This window comes from Augochlora pura, chromosome 5, assembly GCF_028453695.1.
Source record: "Augochlora pura isolate Apur16 chromosome 5, APUR_v2.2.1, whole genome shotgun sequence".
Taxonomy (NCBI): domain Eukaryota; kingdom Metazoa; phylum Arthropoda; class Insecta; order Hymenoptera; family Halictidae; genus Augochlora; species Augochlora pura.
Genome location: NC_135776.1, coordinates 17674998 through 17696050, shown reverse-complemented (window position 1 = coordinate 17696050; position 21053 = coordinate 17674998). Strand labels below are relative to the sequence as shown.

Genomic DNA, 21053 nt, shown 5'->3' with positions numbered 1-21053 from the left:
TTGTATCTCGCAGCGTGACACAAATATAAAACGGTGTGACGAAGAGAAAAATCAATTCTTTTTTTTAAAACAGTATTGCACGATGAATGATTGTTCAATCATTACTTTATGTGGATCACGTAGTATCGGGTATAGATATTGCACCTAAATGGATGACTGTATTATACATATGTATATTATATTATATTACGTTACACTACGTTACTTTACAATACGTTACATTCTAGTGTATTTTATTATATTATATTGTTCTGTATTGTATTATATTGTATTGTATCATATTATATTGTATTACATTGTTTCGTACTGCATTATATGGTATTGTATTATATTGTATTGTATTGTATCGTATTATATTATGTTATATTACATTACATATTACAATATATAACCCACGATATATATTAACCCACTAAACGGGTTAAAGTAAGAAGAAGGCCCGAGCAAAATACGACTTAAATTCGTTCAAATACCAATTAATTAAGTAACAATTAAAACAACGATTAAATGCTCAAATAGAACTGTATAAAATTTCATATAAACAAGCGTATATAAATCGTCGGTGTTCTACCATTATAACCTATAAGATAAAGGCTCGCCGAACTCGAGACCACGGTGGGAAACCAGCGTAGCCTTGTATCTTGTAAATTTAAACGTTCGGATTTCGCGTAAATTTCGCGGCGCATTGCCGTAATATCGGCGAACGTATCCGAGCAAGCCTCTCTCGATCAATTTCCACCGTTGGAGAGGGGTTTACGGGCCCCGTGGGGAGTTACGAGCGCCGCGGCGTCGGTGATTTGAATGCGTGGTAATGCTATCGTAAAGGTTTCCACGTCCCGTGTACCCTTATTAGAGTGAACGCGTGCGCCGCTAATGCGTGCAGTACACACGGGACAGAAAAGTGTCCCGCGACGTGCACGATTTACGGGTTCATTCACACTCTAGCAGTCTAGCTGCATATTAGGACCGACGAGACGCGGAGACGCAAACGACGCGCGGCGCGCGCGACGCGACGCGAACAGGGACAGGCTTCTTCTTCCTCTGCGCATAGCAGACACAATGGAGGAGAGGCCCTCTCTCGTCAGGGTTTAATCCCGACGATTAAGCACCGCGAAGATACAATGCGATTTATCTGCCGCGACCCCGTGTATGATAATAAACAATAGAGGCTAATTTGAAATTAAAATCGTTTCCTTAAACGTGTCTCCTTGTTCCTGAAAATAAATGGTGAATCTCAAGAAATGGGTTGGAGAGAGACTCGAGAAATGGCTGTTTATTTTCTGCGTGATTTGTTTGGGTCGTGGAGGCGATTATTTATTTTCTTTTACAATTGTTCTTATTTTCTTAAATAAATGAAAGTTGTAAGTGGTGAGATATATTAAGTTATTCATATATAATATTGTTATTTTAATAATAAATCTGCTTGAGACTCTAATTTTCATAATTTCTACAGAAATTAATATAATTAATATAGACTTAGGGTTAATGTACTTAACCCTGTAACTACCCCTTCCATTTTCGGCATGAGAATAATATTATGGGGTTGCGAACAACTCAAAATAAAATCTTGATAATCAAACTATTATTTATAATTATTAAAATATAAAATATGAGGTACGCCATCAATTAGAATAATAAGAAAAATCTCAATGTTTCAGTATTTATTATTTACGCGTTTACAGATAATTAAAAAACGTTCTGGGGTCATCAGCAACCTCACAAAATTGTTTTTAATTGACATTAAAACAAAAATTGTATTATTAGAAAATGTTTACATAAACAATTAAAAAACTGCATTTTAATTTTACTATTCTATTCCAATAAAAATCCAAATATATGTACTAGTAATATAAAATGAAGAATTTTAAATATATTATTAAATATACAAGTTCAGGCCTAAGTATATAATTTAAATTGTTATATATATATATAAGTTTAATTGTTATATATACATATATAATTTTAATTATTATATATATAATTTTAATTGTTATATATACATATATAATTTTAATTGTTATATATATAATTTTAATTGTTACATATATAATTTCAAATGTTACATATATAATTTCAAATGTTACATATATACTTTGAATTGTTATATGTTTATCTGCACTTTTTTTCATGAAATCCGAGCACTGTGCGTCGTCGGCACGCGAAGAAAACTTCTGTGTCTAGCGTTAATTGGTGACGCAACCGGGTCGTTCCGCGTGTTTAGGCGAAACGTCACGCAAAGTTTTCGCGGACACCGCAGAAATCGTGGCCGGTCGGACGTGACAGTTTTCGACGACGGATAACAAATTGCAAAAGTAACGAGCTAAACGTTGCTTGTTCCGACTGCTCCACATATTTGTCGCGTTAGTCAGACGGGCCGCGTGGCCGCGGCGGCAACGGGCGGAACACGCACGGGGCCACGGGAGAGATAAAGGGTAACGCGGCCCGTGATAAATCCCTCCGATGCATTTACACGCGCCGATACCTGACACGAGAACCTTCCCGTGAGCGGGTAAACCGAGCCTCCGACCTGCGATTCCAATCGTCAATGAACACGAACGGCTCGGATGAAAAAAGTGCGCCCGCGAACGATTTCTTAACGGGGACGATCTTATCCGATCGCGACAAATTCTTCAAATGTCGAGGAGTAAATGGACGGGGCTACATTATTGCACGGTTAAATTTACACGAAATTTATACGCTGAAATGTACTTTTAATTTTATTTCAATTTTAATTTTACTTTAATTTTATTTTATTTTTAATTTTACTTTAATTTTATTTTATTTTTAATTTTACTTTAATTTAATTTTATTTTTAATTTTACTTCAATTTTATTTTAGTAGTGATATCACTCGAGGGTAAAGGGTTAATATACAATTCATGCTAGTCTCCATCCTAACTAGATCTATTTCCTCCATCCTAACTAGATCATATCAATTCCCTAATCGCGTCGCAAAGAATTAATTTTCGAAAGCAGTACCCCGTACTCGAGAATTTACAAGATGGCTGCTAAATACATAGTTATAAATTTAACCTTCCACCACTGTAGTGAGAAATACAGAAAATCCTCGAATACAGAAAAATAATCATCAAACTTCAATTAACAACTTTGACGACATTCCAGCCTAAACAATAGCAATGGTGGAAAAGAACGGAATGCACCCGATTGTGGATCCCCGAAGGGGTAGCACCGTGTGCTCTTCCTACCGTCCGGTGAATTTTTCCCTCATTAACGGCATCATCGAGCCGATCGGCGCGGTGTAAACGAACCTTTATCTGAATCGAAGCCCCCACGGCACGTGTTACATATAAGGGAATCGTAACGAGTAACGACATTAGGCATCGACGAAGCGGTTATGTACGTGGCACCGTGGCAGAGGCGAGCAGCAGCCAGCCAGCCAGCCAGCCAGCCAGTCGGCCGGCTGCTGGAACCCCCTCGCGTGGAGAAGCGGAGATCCGGTTTGATCGGCCATATTGGATACAACAAGAGTCAATTGTGGAGTCCGCGAGGAGCGTGGGTCGGCCCCCGGCTGACCCGATCGGGACACATCGGGACAGCTTTTTTCGCCGATTCGCGCCACCCTTCGCGACCGCTCGCCTAACTGTTCACCGATCGACACGGTATCGCCTCGTTTATTCGTGCGACAAGATCGATCGATTAAACCCGCCCCGGCATAATTGAGGAGTTGACCGTGGAAAGCGGCCCGTTCCGAACGCGACCCCGAGCGAAGCCCGAGGACGGGTAAAGAGGGGAAAACGCGACGTCCGAGGCTGTCAACTGGTTCTCGCAATTTTCAGAGAACGAACGCGATGCCTTTTGCGAGAAAAGGGTTTGGAAATACGGGAGAGAAACCGCGCGGGACCTTCGCACGGCCCGTTCCCAAGATCCATATGCAATTCGAGGCTTAGAATACGTGAGACGCCGCGACGGCGAGGGCAGAGCCCGTTCTCCTTTAAAGTTTCTGCACGTGCAGTCGCGAGGATCCACGGTGTCGGGAAATCAAGTTCAATGGCGTCGTCGGACGGCCGTTGCACGCGAGCGCTTAACTCTTTCGGGATTGGGTGGGTTAAAAACTGCCCCGTCTTAGCCTTTCATGTATGCTAAGATATATTCGTACTCATATATGTATTATAATATTTAAACTTTAATACTATAATAGTAACTTTTTAATAAAACTTATTAATAAAACTTTTTAATAAAACTTATTAATAAAACTTATTAATAAAACTGAATAATAAAACTTAATATTATAACTTAATTTAAAAAAATTAAGTTGACCTTCGTAACTCAGTAAAATCGCGGATAAAAAAATAATTCAGAACTACAACTTTTTTATAACGTTAAGCTATTATTTTCTTGGATATTTATCGAAACTTTATCTAAACTTTAAAAACAACTCATAAATTTCGTTTTTCCTTCATAATAGCGCGTATTATGTATTTCTTCCAAATTTCAGGAAAATTAATTCCGACCACCATGACACCTGTGTATAAACCTGGTGCAACCGCAAAGGGTTAACACTTTACCGACCGGCCATTCCACTTCGATTTCACTTATCTCATTAATCGTCGAGGATATCTAACGTTTAAAAAATTATATAATAATATTGAAGCTTGCGATAGTACAATCTAACGCATTTATCTCAATGATAGATATCAAATTATCGATTGCCGTGTGAAGTGATTCACAGGCTACCGATTAGGGTAAAAAGCCGATTTATAGACAACCGGAAGGTATAGTGACTGCTAGAAGAGTTTTCAGATAAGTTACACGAGTGAAGATAAGAGGATCGTTAACGAGCGCGCGACATCTATTCCTTCGGACATGAAAGAATAACGAATAGGACGAAGGATCTTCCGAGATGGAGAACCGACGTCGAGTCGCTCGCGACACAGCAGTGAAAAGGGTTAAAGGCTGTTCCGAGCGAGGGAGGGGTTTATAGAAAAAAAGGAGAAACGATATCGCGACAGTTCGCGCACAATAGAGAGTTTATTAATTGCATGGAAAGTCCGTTCCGCGAACTCCGTTGCTCGTATTGTCCTGCGGTCAACTTCTGTCTCTTATACGTTCATTATTTTACGTAACCGAGTTTCTATATCGGAACTTAATACATTGATTATAGTAGATCGAATGTCCTTGTCGCGCAGGTTGCTCCCAACACCGTTACCTTCGACCGCCGGCACCGTCCAGACGCGGACGCCTCCAGCGAGAAAGACGAGCAGCCCGCTTCAATCCGCTCCGATCCGCTTGGACCGAATCGTTGCTCTTCCTGTTCCGTTGTCAAAAAATACCATATTGCTGTATTTTATATCTTTACAGCCATTCGCATTTTCAAATCATAAACGAGGCAGTTAAACCCTTCAATCTCATCAGCGTCGCGCATTTCTGCAAAAATCACAGACCCTAATAACACCAAATTACCGTAGTAACAATATTTCTAAAAAGGCCGTCACGCCTCGTAAAAAATTCTGTTAGCATTTTCTAAATTATTCTCTACGTTCGGCAAGCAAAGATCGAGCCATCGTCGAGTCCATTATTTTCACCCTTATTGTTCAATTTGAGTCGCCTTTCCGATTTATTACCTGCTGGTAATAACCTAGTACCTGCTGCTACTTTCCTGGGACGAGTGGTTTTTTCCGAGAACGTCGCGAAAGGGTACAGCATACATAACCTGACATAACCTGCAAGGGACCTTCGAATTGTAGGCGGTCATTTTCTCCCTTTAATTCGTAACCAATCATCGTGACAACCATGCCTTTTATCTCCATATCCACAAAATTGCGATCAGCTAATTTGCTTTTCGGAACAAAAACCACACCTACACCGAACTTACATTTTCGACACCTCTCATCTTCAGAACACAGTTCATCTCGCGACGCAACAGCGAAACATACTCGATAGACCCGTGTATTCCAGTTACTTGTTCTTTAGAATATAGTATTTATTTCAAGTTTAAAAGCGTGCCGCATTCTTCGCCTCTCTACCGGCTCTGTTACATTAAGTGGTCATAGTTAAGTGGTCTTAGTACGCGAAAAACATTTCCGACGAACTGCGACCCCTCGATAATGTCTAATCTGAACGGGAATCGCTCCACATCCTTTTCCTTCGCGCCGGTTGACAGTGTTTCGCCCGTCGGCCAGAGGATGTTTACGGACCTCGATCCCGCCGGACCCGTATCTCCGCCGATTTTTTCGCGCGGTTCGCCCCCACATGTTGATTCACAGTCACGCGATGCAAAAATCGCTCGGTCGCGTGACGTCTTCGTTTGAGGCTGCCGGAACGACGCCACTGTTTCGGTTTGCAAAGTATTTGCAATTAAAATATTATTATTCAATTTATTTTACTTTATTTTTATTCTATTATTATTTTATTATTCACCTGTGATTTTACCAAACAGGCTGTTAATTTTTATGTCATTACAGGGTAATTAAATTTACCAGCATTATTTTATTAATACTTAAATTTACTAGCATTATTCAACGATATTTAGTTGATATCTATTTTATTTTTATTATATTTATTTTACTTTTATTTTATTAATTTCATTCTCATTTTATTAATGTTATCTTTTGACCAAAAGACAAGAGAATTATTAATAGCACCGTCTGTTGTCATCGACAGTTTCTATTGTATTGCAATGCTGATTAGAAAGTAATTAGAGAAAAATAATTTGAATTTAAAACTTGGAAAATGGCTCTCAATACCGCTTGGTAAAAATGGTATTATTGCGTAGACAAAAATAATTAATAACGAATTTAAAACTAAAGAATTCATTTGCGAATAGAAGAATTAATAACAGTACTAATTTCACGCTACAATTAATAATAACATAATAATCATTATTATATTCATTAATAATAAAACAGCTGTCGTCCGATAGCAAAACGCATTTCTCTTGCGAGGCATTAACGCGTCAATGTTTGCGACAACCCATAACCCCATAGACTATGGACGAAAACGTAAACAGGAGCATCCCCGGGTAACGTAATACGGTGCGTCTCGTTAAGGGGTTCGACTAACCCTTGTTGACAGAGGGTAAACCTCGCGCTGCAAGCATCTTCTTCTCGGTGCATATTCATAGTAAGGCTTCCGAGCTTTAACACCCCGCTCGTGCGCGGTGCATCGGTGTCTTCTGGGTGCATCGGGTCGACAGGAACAGGATTAAAATCTGTTTGCAACCGATCGCCGTAGGCTCAGAATTCTTGGGAGGAGATGGCGAACGCTGCTCAACCAACTATTCTCCTAGCAGGCTTGCGCGACGAGGATTTACTGTTTTCGCACGGTTTAATTTGCATCATGTAAATTCTCGCGTACCGGACATTCTTTTCGCTCTGATTCCGACACGTTTTGATACAATAATATTATAATTATAATATAATATTGTATTATAATTTTAAATATTAGAAGAATAAACTTTGCTTTCCCTCTACGTGTACAGTGACTCCCAAAAGTATTCAGACACTAGTTTAACTTTCACTTATTCACGATAAATTCAAGTTCAAAATAATTGCCAAGTGTTACAAAATATTCCAACGAATTAAGTGTTTTAGTAATTCATCGTGGAATTACTAAACTTATTTTAAAAATTACCTTTATAATATATTATTTATAATTTTAATTTAATTTAGTTAATCTTCTCACGTATTTGTTTTTATATTTCCAAACGAGAAAATCACCGGTCTCAGAGTATTTTTATCGGTCTTCTCCTACAGGAAATCATACGCGATCACCTAGTTGTTAATTAAAAAAGCGTCCATATACTTATGTATGATACCATAAGTCTGTCCTATTTCTTTTCACTATGTCGATCTTCATCCTGCCCTATTGAGATGCGAGCTTGAGCCACCATAGTGACAGAAAAATGAGGCCGTGTCATGTAAATTTGACTGCATTGATTTCGTGTAAATTTAACCGTACAGCGGTGTATTAACATTTCGATAGATAACATTCCGAGACGTGACACCTGGGTCACCGCGTCGATGGTTAGTCTCGTGTGGGCTCGGTACAGCGTGGGCGTATGGTGCTTCTCTAAGTTGCATTTGTAACGCCAAGTGCTTGCACCGGAGACTGCGCTCGTAACTGCACCTACACCGAGGAGCATAACTATAGCACCACCCCAAGTTTCTCGGACTTCTGGATGGGAATGGGAAGAAGTTGACTAAATGAGGTGAAAGGATATGATGATATAGGGTGGATATGATAATATAGGTTGGATATGATAATATAGATTGGATATGATAATATAGAGTGGATATGATAATATAGAGTGAATATGATAATATAGGATGGATATGGATAATATATAGCATGGTCCAAAAGGAATTCGCGATAAGGAAATGAGTGATTTCTGAGGTCATTTTAAGCATTTTTTTCCTTAGCAACAATTTTCTCCGAGTCATCGTTAACGAGTTATTAACGAAAAACAATGGCCAATGAAGCACAAGATCAACTGACGCATAGGTCAGTCAGCCTCGCTCGCCGACCAGCTGATTGGCTCGATAGTATCGCGATAGTTGATCTCGCCTCCCATTGGTCAGTATTTTTCGTTAATAACTCGTTAACGACGCCTCGGAGAAAATTGTTGTAAAGGAAAAAGTTTCTTGAAATGACCCCAGGAACCCTTTATTTATGAATTAAGGGCGACTTTTGGGAAACCCTGTATAATAATATAATATATAATACAGAATATATTATAGATCATTATTATTGAACTTTGCATAGTAACGATGCTGCCGCAGTAATACAACAAATAAAAATCAGAACTCCAACTATATATATACATAAATATAGCCTTATAAATATAGTTCATGCAGCTTTATAATACATTTATAAAACCTCATATAATCGACCACCTTAAAACTGGGCGTGGTGCTATAGTTCCGCTCCTCGATGTACGCCGTCACAGACGATCTCGCCCAAAGATCTCCGACAATTCTCCTCGATCGGTCCCTCCTCGAACCGTTCGCCGCGGTTTTTACGATCCGGCAATTATTTCCCGACCGTTAGATTACACAAAGGCACCGAGCGAATCGTAACAATCGTAAACTGAGTCACCTGTATGGACACGGGACTCGCTCTTTATCGCGGGCCGCACGAGAAAAACTCGGAGCTTTTATCGCGGTACGCGTCATGCTCTTTATCCTTCGGCTTGCTCTATTATTCACGCGCTGGTTTCCAGAGTCCCAGAGAAACCGAAGTTTCTACAAATACAGCCTACTTTATCCGGGCCGAGCGTGCAACAACAAATGCCGGACGCATTGTTATTGTAACTATTACGGGTACCGCGGGCGTGTCTCGGGAGCAATTCGAACGGCCGTTTCTGGTGGCGAAGAAGACAGTGAAAGGTGCCATTATGATTCCGCGGCAACGAGTCGCCGTGGCAACTTGCCAGAATTATTATCGCCGAGCGCGTTACGTGTCCGGGAATCATAGAGACGTCAAATTCTGAGGTCGGGAAGCCAGTGAAAGTTGGCCATTGTTGTTCCACCTTATATCCTTCTCGTTACGGGCACGAATATTATTTTTATCGGCGTCGCGTCGACCTAGGAAGAACCGAATTCTCGGACCGTGATCGACGCGAACAATCACAGGCGACGGATGCCCGTGGGAAGAGCGCATTCTCCGATCCACCCTCGGCCGTTCAAGGGTTGATACAGGGGAGCACGGACGTCCAAAGACACCTCGATCCGAGGGACCGGGCCTGTTATGATTGGCCGAGGGAATTTGTCTCCCGATTGTGTGATCGTGAACGGCCGAGCGCCGCGGTCTCTCGCGACGAGTTTACATAGGACCGTGTACAAACCTCGCGCAAGTGTACGCAACTCGTGTAAAGCGAACGTGTCTGTGGGGGGAGGGGGGACCTAGGCAACCGGGAAGAGACAACCTGTATATCATGGCTGGGAACAAGTGGGCGAGATAGATGCGCGCAATCTCTCCCGGCCTCGTGCTCCGCGTGCCGGCGCACGTATGAGCCCGGTCGTTGTAATAATGCGCCTCTCAGACCTTAGGCGACCAATCGTCGACGTTCCCGGGCGCAAGATAGACCGACGCCTGTTGTGTGTCCGTCGGCCACGACCGAAGGACGTCGGATCGTCTTCGTTTTCTGATTAGGAGGCGAGCAGAAGTGTTTCTAGGAAAGACGGATCGCGTTGGACGTGGGAGAACCGACGGTGCACGGCTATTGTTTCTCGTTCCTTGAACTTTCGGAAATTTTTCGGGGCTCGGCCGCCGTCGCCCATGTCCGGGGGCCGGGCCCATAAAAATCCAGACGAGAGAGAGAGAGCCGGTTGCTCGATTTTTGGGCGTGTGCACACGGGACGCGCATACACACGTGACACGCAAGCAAGCATAGTCTGTACCGTCTGTTTCCGTCTCTCTGGCGACGAGAGACGCGCACACGAGTCCGAGGAAAACGCAGACCTCTCTCTCTCCCTCTCTCTCTGTCTCTCTCTCTTTCTCCCTTTTTCTCTCGTTCACTCGACCCACAGGTCTCACTAAGCTGCATCCGGCAGAGCGAGTGTTTTTTGCGCGTCGTATCGCATCCTTAAGTTCGCCACTTGTCCCGCGAGCTGGCTGGAGCTGGCCGGAGCCGGCTGGAGTTGTCCGTAGCTGCCGGGGAGGAGCGTATTCGTGACTGTCGTGCAGGAGCACGAGCATGCAAATGAAAATCGGCAATTTTCACGAGAGTCACGAGCAGCGCCGCGACGACGAGACCCTCGCGAAACCATCGACCTCTCTCTCTCTCCTCCACCGGAAAGCGAACGTTCGTTCCTACCCCTCGGCTTCGAGCTCTTCACATTTTTGCACGCGTCTATCGCGGTGGCCGCGTGAGACGCGACTCTCCTGTTACAATACAAAACGCGGCGATGTTCTCTGGGTATAGGCGAAGGGAAGCTGCTCCGAGATAATTGGCTTATCTGGCCCGGCGTAAAAAACTCGTAAATTCTCGGATCGGGTGCAGCGGCGTTGAAAAATGACGATATTAGATCCGAGATAAGGGAGACCGGGTCGTAACGTCACTTTCACGTGTGCGAACGCGCCGAGCGCGCGCTAACCGCCGGCCGAGAGAACCACCGGACAAATCGAATCGTAAGAAGTTCACGTTTTCTCTTCCACGTGAAATATTCCGTGAAATATAGTATATGGTACTGTTACTCGGCTCGCGTATCCACGCTTATCTTCGTTCCAACAGCTCGCGTCTACTACGGGCGGTCTCTTTTACTTTTTCTGTCGCGCGTCTCGCGCCACGCCGTGGATCGTGAGAGCCGAAAGGGGCGCTTTCGAGAGGGAAACTCTTGCCCGAGGATCGAATCTTCGAACGATTTCGAAGTCCTGTGTGCGCGGGAGCGCGACTGAGAACCGCTGTGCACGATCTATCCGATTAATGTTTGCTCGGGCACTCGATCTACCGACAACACTGGTGTCAGCAAATGTGGCTGACAACCTGTCGCACGGATTTCTACAGTTCCACGAACCAATGTCCACCGTGCACGCTGCATGGAAGATTAACACCATATCCACCGCGATTTGGGAATACTCTGTTTCGAAGATGACGATTAGACCTTCGCGTCTAATTGCGAATGACTGCCGAAACTGTCCAGATTTGAAATTGTCAGGTATATATAGATTATTTCAGTGATATAATATACAATGTAGTATAATATAGTATAGTATACAATATATTATACAATAATAAATCATTTATATAATCTATAATATAGTAAAATTTACTGCAATACACGTAATAGTATAGAATAATATATTCTATGGAGAATAATTTCAAATTAACACTTTGCACTCGAGCGGTGACTCTGAGAAACCGTTAAAATTGTTCCACCATGTTCTAAAGTAATTGTTATACTAACAATATTTAGACATAAAAAATTGTCAAAAGCGAAACTATTGATACAAGTCACAAGGATCAATTTCATACGCATAAAATGCACTTTGTCACATAAAATAGTAATACTATACCAAAAATATTACTTTACATTTACAGTTAAAATGTCTTCCAATGTAAAGGGTTAAAATTTAAAAACTGTCTTCCGACACCGCCTGGTGGAAATAGCGTCAACGACAGCGTAGAATAAACCGACGACGTTCCGTCCTGTCCTCGACGTATTTGTTAAAGTTCTAATCGTCTGTAAAAAAAATGTCGAGCGCGCGAAAACCAAACGTTCGTTATCTCTCTAACAAAATGTGATTGCACAAGCGATAGACGAAGTGCAGCGACATGCGTACCAGGTGTTATTCATTTTTGCGATTTGCGTTATCTCTAGAATTTTTTTCAAACCGTTCATACACGATAGATGGTTAGTCACCTAGATAGATTAAAATAGTTTCAATGATACGGTATGCACACGGTTCTAGGGAACGGCAATCGTTTTTTGAAATAGCGGCCGGAAGAAGAAGAAGAAGTCGCTCGAATGTCGAAACGAAAAAGGCCGCGTCGAAAGCGGTAAATTATTGTCTTTCATTTATATGACGGCACGTGTCTACTCTTTAGTTAGCCTCGTTTTAAATTGGGTAAATTATCCACTCGAGGTAAGACGCGCGAATGCATTAGGCGCAATGAACGCGCGGTCATCGCTCACGAAGCGTTCCGATTGGTGCGACAGATAGGAAAATTTTCGGAAGAAAACGTCGCTTTTCGCCTGCTAATCTAAAAACCGTTCGAACGAGCTACCTCGCTGGTAACGAATGCGCATTATCGCTTGCAGCGATATAAACAAAACGTATCTCAACGATGCGCCTAAGAATGTTGTAAAATGTCCGGTATCACGTTCGCATAAAATCCACGCAGCTTGCGTACGATATCTGCTTGAACGCCGAGATCGATACAGAACAACGTTCAGTTAAGAATCGAAGAACAATCGAGTCATTGAACGAACCGCGGAAACGGACTCGGGTTCGGTATCTTTCGAGCCGCGCGACCTCCGTCCCTAAAACCTACACTTCGTTTGCATTTCCTACGAGTTATTAACATACAGCTTGTACAAGTATTCGCGATAACAACTTTCCGTGCCACGCAAACGCAGTGGTGGTCAAAGAAATATCACGGTGGGCACGGAGCAATAATTAAACGTTCTTACGGCCGCCGTTGCGCCAAGAGAAACCTGAAAACTGTGGCTGATCTATAACCCGGGGAACAATAGCAACGTCCCCGGAACATAACAATCATTCACCGCCGGCGAGGGCTCGTTCGTTCTCTTTGGCAATCCGAGACGGTCAAAATAAACCGACGTATTTATGCTTGTGTATACCGTGCGCACGACGAATACACACGAAACATGTATCTGCTTGGAGAAGCGAGCTTGTATACGGAGATTAGGAAAGAAAGAGATCACTCACCGAAGAACTTCTCCCAGCTATCGGACTCGTCCGAATCCACGGCGTTGTTACCCGCGGTCTCGGCGTTCGCTTCACTGCCCATCTCGTCGTATCAAACACTCACGAAACGTTGGCGATCTTCCGCACTCGGGATACCAAAGGGGGATTCTTCTTGTCTCACTGCGGAGGTGGAATGGCCACGAGATATGTGACGGTTCCGGCCTTCCGTGGTGACATCGCGCGCGACAGCGGTCCCAGTTCCGGACCCAGTTTGGTCCCACCGCGGACCCCGGTTCGGCCGCGAGAAGATGCCGGGCCGATCTCGATCGATTGATCACGGGAGAAAAAGCCGAAACACAACGTCCATCCCCTTGGCTCGCGGTCACGAGACGTACTGAGACCGGGAGCCGTGGAGCCCTCGGTCCGACCGACCGTCCCACCGAGTCAACGAATCGGCAAACAGCTCAGCAACCCATACCACCAACACGCTGCGCCACTCTCCTGTTCCACGAGTTCCCTCAGTTAGGTTCCTCGCTCCTCCGGTCTGCCCTCGGCTCTCTAGCTCTCTGCCTTCAGCTTCAGCTCTTTGCCTTCTCAATCCTCAATGCGCCGACTGTCCTCGCCTTCCTCTCCGCAGACGCCCGTTCATGTAAATCGCCGCGTGCTGCCCACTACCGCCGCCTGGTCATTGAATTAGGACCGTTCCGATATATTTTTAACCCTTCGCGGCGCGCTCGTCGTCTTCTTTTTCCACCCGCCGGTTTTTAGGGAGCCGCGGTGGGGCGACGCAGTGCCTCGACCCGTATCCACATGGATCGCAGGCATCATCCTGACCAGATCACTGATGTTCGCCAGTCTCCATACGCTTCGTCCTGTACATAGAATATTCTTTTGTATTTCGAAAGACTTTTTAATTCTCTGGATGACGAAAAATGCAAAAAATGTTTTTCTGTATGCAAAAAATTCTTATATATTAATTTATAGCGTGTTGTCGAAATTGGTTGAATATTGCACCGTGCCTGTTGTAAACTGCATTACCTTTCATTTAAGTACCCAGACATCCGAACATGGCGACGAAAAATTATAGAAAAATGGTTTGTTTGAACCTCACCTATTCGAGCACCGTGTGTGACATACAGCTTAGATTTTCAATTTGTTCTTGTAATTATTTCCAAATTGCACTCTATTATAACATCGTTAATTTTAGTAGTCAAACGTCAACAAATTTTAATTGGGCGACAGTGAAATATTATTTCCTATACGAATGATTCTTTTTGTCAGAAGACCCAATAATTTCCTGCTAGAACCATTTGGTCCCAAAAATGTAAAAATGGCGCTATTCGCGTAGCGGCGAGACATTGAAACTGTTAGGTAACAGAACCGACGGAGTAACAAGATTTGTCGATATTGGCGGCTTTTGTGCCAAACCGAATTATCCACAGATACTTATTGACTTTATCGACAGACGGCAGCATCATTAACTTTTCCTTGATAAATTCTTGCTCTGTTCTTTGTTCGTTGCGCGCAGTTGTGTGATAAAGTTGCGAAACGTCAGATCAGTAAAACGCGTTGTGATGAATTGTGATGGTTCTGATTCCTATAATATTGTCACTTATGATCGTTAATTACAATCGAACTTTCAAGCATAGAAACTTCAAATAAAACGTACAATCATTTGTTCTGTAATATTGCTTTTAGTTGTTAAATACTTGCACGTGAATATATATCATTATATTAATGTCAAGATGTCGAACAAAGGTGAAGATACATTTTGTAAGAAAATGCGAAAAGCAACGAGAGAAATTCACACGATCAGTGACGCTTTAGTGAATGCTAAATTAGCAATTGGTAAGATAAATTATATACTTCGTATATAAAATACAAAACTTTATCGATGTACGTAATGTCTACGTAGTTTAGGTTAATATCTCAACCGTACGCTTAGTATTGTATTTTGAATTATTTTTTCGGAGAATAATATGATAGAAAATAATTTACGTGCAATCAGAAAGAAGGCTTCGTACGAGAGAAACTAATCCTTTGACTTTTTTTATCAAACACCTTTTACTTTCGACAGGACTTTTCAATGATTCTACATGGGCATCTGGTCTTTTAGTATTTTATGAAATATTCTCATATCTAGAAGCTGCTATGCACAGATTAAAAAATACTAAGATAGGATTATTTCCAATCGATAAACTAGCACGTACAAATGCTTTCGAAACCGATCTAAACTTTTACTTAGGAGAAGGGTGGAAGAGAAACTACAGCCCTAGGTATAGGTTTTACATTTGTGTCATTAAATGTTTATATATATAAATAGTAGTTGTACATGCATTGGGTATATATATTAATAGATATGTTTATGTTGATTGAAGTTGCATGTATCCTTTATTTATATCATTGCACAAATGCCACAAATTTATTAAATCCTTAAAATTGAATCTCATCTACTGCAAATATTTGGACATTCTTACATGTTTTTATCTCTAATGAATCAACTCTTTCATTTAAAGTTTATGTTTGTTATTGTTCTACACTCTAGGGATAGTGTCGTCAAATACCTGAGGCACTTAAGGGAAATAGAAGATACAGATCCTCTATTACTGATAGCATACATTTACCATCTATACATGGGTCTTCTTAGCGGAGGAATTATTCTGCGTAAAAAACGGCAACTAATGCAGAAGATTTTACCATTTAAAGTAGATGATACCCATGGTAATAATATTACAAATTTTGAGTGTAGCATCTATGAGCTTAAACAAACCGTGCGGGACACAATGAATAAGATTGCAGAGACATTGGACGAAGACACAAGAAATAAACTTATCGAAGAGAGTAAAATAGTTTTTTCATTAAATAATGAGATTATTAGAAGTATTGAAAGTACAAGCAGTATTCTTTCAAAAAGATCATTGTACTTCATTACCATTCTTGCGGTAGTTCTTCCAATTTGTATAATTCTTTTCAAGAATTCTAATCTTTTTTAAATAAACAGTTCATAATTTGATGATAACGATGTGCAATCTTTTCCTTGCGTACAAATCAAGTATACGTAAAACGAACTATTTCTTTAAAACATTATAGTATCTCTTTTAGTGATCTCCAGTTATTTGACAATTACATCAGAGCAGAATTTTTATATCGTGATTAAGTTACCATAGACACATCGTTAAAGAATAAACAGTTAAGTTAAATACGTAATATCTGTTATAAATCAACAATGTATTCACTTTATCGTTATTCTTACTGTACATCAGAAAATTCTACAAGAACAAAATACAGTTCTGTTAAGAAACTGCTTTCAAATCTCAAATGTTTAAAATTATATTCAATTATAAATTTTTATACGTAATTCTTCACAAATTTATATATGTATTTATATATATGTGTACATATATACATATATGCGTGTGTATACATATATATTTATATATATAGATACCATAAAAAGTTAATACAGCTATATGTGTAGACTTGTAGAACGTGGCTATCATTTTCTCTTAAAAATCCATAACAATCCTTTCTTTAAAATCAGTTTATAAACAATTCAATATTGCTTGTTTATCAAACTTGAAGTGTTCCCAAATTAGTGAATTTAGCTGCGTGGAATATCTCCGAGTGTCGAAATCGTCTGTCGAATCAAATCGGGCATTATAATTCATTGCAATGAACGGGTTATGATTCTTTAAGTCTGTCGGTAATTTGTTCAGTGCTTTGTCAAATAATAAAGCTTTATTTAATTCAATGTTTTCTGATTCTTCATGTTGAGATGCTTGATCTGGAAAAGACACATTATCTTTGTTACCATCAGTCTACTGAGAAAGAACTTTTTCCGAACATCTTTTCGAGCAACCTACCGGTAATATCTCTTCGAAAATCTTGCGTTTCGTAATCGAACTCATTGCATTTCACAGACTGAATGGCAGGATCCATTAAAAATGCACAATTTGATTGATTCCGTGGACTCTCTGCCAATTGTTTAGCAAGAAAAGTTTCATCTTCATTTTGTTCACCGAATAAATTACGTTTAATTGCTGTTTTCGATGCAGCAGTTTTACTATCGTACGAATTGTCATGCATACGTCGAGGACATTTCACCCATACCCGATTTCGAGCGGGTGAGGTATTTGATTGTCGAATATTTATAAAATCCTTAATACTTGTAGCGTCATTCTGAAATTCATTAGAATGTACTCATATTTCCAAATAGCCTAAGCTCTACTAAGCAGACTAAGTATAATTACTTGACCAAACTGAGAAAATAGCTGTTGTTGTTGTTGCGTTTGTTGCTGCTGCTGTCGTTTACTTTTTGAAACACTTTCAACATCACCAAGAGATTTGTGTCTATGCCTTCGTATCGTGGTTTTAAGTTTATCTTGTAAATGTTTCTCTTGTATCCAACGTCTCATTCTCCTATATTAAAACCGATGTAAACCTTTAGAAGGTACCATTAAAAGGTACAAACAAATTGTCTTAACTACTTCTTACCTTACAAAAGGAATTACCATAAAAAATGCATTTGGACCAACTCCCATTTTCACTTTTGGTGTCAAGTCCTTCTTGTTGTTTGGTAAATCTGCTACTGAAAACCAGTCTACATTTTTTATTTCTTTTCTTGTTTTCGGTTGAAACTTTGTATCCTTTTGTACACCACATATTATATATAATCTCACTAATTGCTCATTTATCATTGACTCGATATATTCATTCTCGTCTATCAGATTCGAGATATCAAAGCCGGTTTCTTCTAAAACTTCTCGCACAGCACAATGAGAAGGATCTTCATCCGCGTTGACCTTCCCTTTAGGAAAGCTCCAACTACTTTTTGCCCAGTAACTTTGTACCAGCAGTACTTTAGTTAAGTCTTCGTTCAGTACGATAGCACCAAACGTGGGAACATTTTGTTTATATTCCCGCCATTTATCAAGAATATTATCTATGTTCGCTACATGGAGTTTTAAAAACGGTATATGAAAAAATATGTGCGTAGCAAATTCTCTCATACCACATGGTCTAAGTTTGGGATTTTCCTCCGTACAATAAAAATCTAAATAAAACCAGTGAGCCAGTTCAATCTGAAAACATATTCGAACTAAATCTTTCCGCTCTTCTTCGGGTACGTTGATGATGAATCGACTGTAAACAAGGCATTACATTACTTTCGTGATCGAAGTAAACAATACATAATGAATAAAATAGTCGCGAAATATAACCTGCTGAGATCGTCAAGAATGTCCGATGGTATCGAGTGATCCACCATTTCAAAAGTTAATAACACTGTTTCAATATGTCCCACACACACAAACCGCTTCACGTTATGTACAATTTAATCTAGACCTTTTTTTTTACAATAGGAATTTGTGGTTATAAAATAAACATAAAATCATCGCATAAACCATTGCATATCAAACGTCATCCGTTATTCGTTAATTATTATACCGTTCCATTTGACCCCTTACCCTTAACCTACATCGATTACGATGCCGTCTGCGGTAGAGTCTTTAAACTCTGTTTCGTGCAGCGCCAAACCAAGTAGTGGAGGAACGCTCAAAACGTAAGGGGTTTTGTTATTCGAATAAAGCGCGCTATCATGACGATGCGGATTATTAAAATGGCGGCGATCTAGATTCCAGCGATATTATACCACATGCGAGAGGTTTATTATTATCACGTATGTACTTTTGTTCAGTTCGCTCGTCTGTGGACAGAAGGAGAATGAACCCTTATCCCTCCTTCTCCGCCAAGTGCTACCCTTAAAATAGCTATGCTAGATGGCGCGTCGTACCTTACGTTATACACACAAAGATAGCGAACTCTTATTGTCTTAACGTTTTTGGTACCGCCCTCCTTTACCTAATAAGCCAAGTGTCTGCAGTGTCCTCATAAGCCTTATGACCGTGGCTTAGTCACATGCAGTGTAACGTATGACCATTCGCGTGCACATGGTGGCCAAGGGCGTCCCTCATATCCGCACTTTCCCTTGACTAATGTAAAGTGGTAGATTTGTAAGGATTTCGAGGAACGTGCGGACACGGGTTGCCATATGTTGCAGGCAAATGGTCAAACTGCTAGTCACATGACACATGCTACATATGAAATGGTGAGGGTCTGATAAAGTCGTCCTGCGCACTGCGCATAACGAGGACAAGTTGCGTCTCGTATGACGTCGCCCGATATGTTTATTACCGTTGAATATACGACATTCATTCGACCAATTAGCTGAATATTAATTCAATGGATTAGTAATGGTAGGGGGAGGTCTTCCAATATCCAAAGATTATTTTCGTTGCACTCGCAGGAGTAATTTTATACAAGGTGCGCTAAATGTCTTCCACGCTTATGGTTATGTTCGTAGTGCTTACCGTATAATCTTACTTTATTAAATGCTGTGTAACAACCGGAATGTTATTTCATGACATGACGTGTGATTTTTTTAATAGAGTATAATTTAGAATATTGTTGACAACATGGTGGTAAGAAGGTACAAAAAACTGAAACATGCAAGTGAGACAGAAATACTGCGATCGTATCAGAGGGACGATGATTTCATCAAAGACTTGCGAGAAAAAGTCATCGAACTTTTACAATTTGTGGGAAGGCGAACGGGTACTTTGCCTTTTATTCAGTCCGATGTACCGTTTAAATTACTTTATTTCTTCTTCACAACCGGAATGGGAAATCAAACATTAGGCGAAGAATATACAGGAATTGTACAAGCTGATTTAGAAGCCCGCAAAGTTCCGTCGTTGTTAGTACGTAGCAATCACGTAGCTAAATGTGAAGAATCATGTTACGGTGTTATTAATACGTCATCCTTCACTTTTCATGCAGGCAAGAGTAGTAGCGGTAATTTTAGAATGTTTTGGAGAACAGGCATTGTTGAAAATATTAAAAAAATTACAGACAAAAATTAATCATCCTCATAACACGTTGACCCCTGAAGCTGTTACATTCCTAAATGCATTTATAGGGAAGTTATGTAACATGATCCCAATTTTTATACTAATTCATAAAGGAGTTTTTTATATGTATGGTCGGTATTATAGCCTGGGAAAAAGATTAACAGGAATCGATTATGCTAAGGTAATGAGCATAAAAGAACATATCTTTCCTGTATCAAATGTTTTCCTTCTGTACAATTTTGCTTTGAATTTAATCAGGTGTATGGTCGTCGTCCATCCGATACCGTCAGTTGGGGATTAAGATTACTGGGACTCGCTACGTTGGCGCAATGCGTGCTGAAAATCCGGCAGAACAACGACAAGGGAAATTATATTGAAAAACATATTGGGATCGACGAAAACAGCAAAACTTGTCAATTATGTCTGGAGAATGTACCAACGACTGTTACCCCCTGTGGTCATTTGTTTTGTTGGTATTGCATTGCGGACTGGTTGAATACAAAATCGCAATGCCCAATGTGTAGAGAATATGTTAAATTGTCGAGAATAGTACATGTGTTGAACTTATGATTTTCCAGGAATTCAGTAGCTTCCTTTTATTTATTGAAATAAATAACGAATCAAGGGTGAAATGATCTACTAGAATTATTTTCGTACACTGTAACATTCTTATAATTCTCTTTAAAACTCTAACTACTACGCATCTGTGCTAGCATTAATTTCATACAGATGGCAGTAAAAAGTATACATATATGTACGTGATAAATATAAAGAAAAAACAAGTGAACACACACCTATTTACATACATATATACATG

At 40.5% G+C, this 21053-nt stretch overlaps 4 protein-coding genes across 5 annotated transcripts in view; 2 read left to right on the top strand and 2 right to left on the bottom strand.

Moving 5' to 3' along the window:
* The window catches only part of Gefmeso (Guanine nucleotide exchange factor in mesoderm), a 62980-nt gene extending 49225 nt beyond the window's left edge, over positions 1–13755 (bottom strand). The window contains exon 1 of the mRNA XM_078181714.1: positions 13350–13755. Within this exon, the coding sequence (XP_078037840.1) occupies positions 13350–13431 (82 nt within the window). The 5' untranslated portion in view covers positions 13432–13755. The remainder of the gene's footprint in view (positions 1–13349) is intronic.
* A 1099-nt stretch (positions 13756–14854) lies between these two features.
* Ho (heme oxygenase) lies at positions 14855–17079 on the top strand. The gene is made up of 3 exons (XM_078180313.1): positions 14855–15176; positions 15406–15604; positions 15874–17079. Exons 1-3 carry the CDS (start codon positions 15074–15076, stop codon positions 16319–16321), a joined length of 750 nt encoding a protein of 249 aa, XP_078036439.1. The 5' UTR covers positions 14855–15073; the 3' UTR covers positions 16322–17079.
* Positions 16538–18973, bottom strand: Dcp2 (decapping mRNA 2). 2 transcript variants are annotated; one of them, XM_078180310.1, is made up of 5 exons: positions 18548–18973; positions 17823–18470; positions 17579–17747; positions 17192–17507; positions 16538–17112 (listed from the first exon to the last, which is right to left on the bottom strand). In XM_078180310.1, exons 1-5 carry the CDS (start codon positions 18592–18594, stop codon positions 16871–16873), a joined length of 1422 nt encoding a protein of 473 aa, XP_078036436.1. In that variant the 5' UTR covers positions 18595–18973; the 3' UTR covers positions 16538–16870. The 2 variants fall into 2 exon arrangements, with proteins under 2 accessions (XP_078036436.1, XP_078036437.1); XM_078180311.1 differs by having other exon boundaries at positions 17823–18409.
* A 459-nt stretch (positions 18974–19432) lies between these two features.
* On the top strand, positions 19433–20810 carry Pex10 (peroxisomal biogenesis factor 10). Its single transcript, XM_078180312.1, has 4 exons — positions 19433–19649; positions 19775–20086; positions 20166–20417; positions 20495–20810. The coding sequence occupies exons 2-4, from the start codon at positions 19802–19804 to the stop codon at positions 20804–20806; spliced, it is 849 nt and encodes a 282-aa protein (XP_078036438.1). The 5' UTR covers positions 19433–19649; positions 19775–19801; the 3' UTR covers positions 20807–20810.
* The last annotated feature ends 243 nt before the right edge of the window (positions 20811–21053 follow it).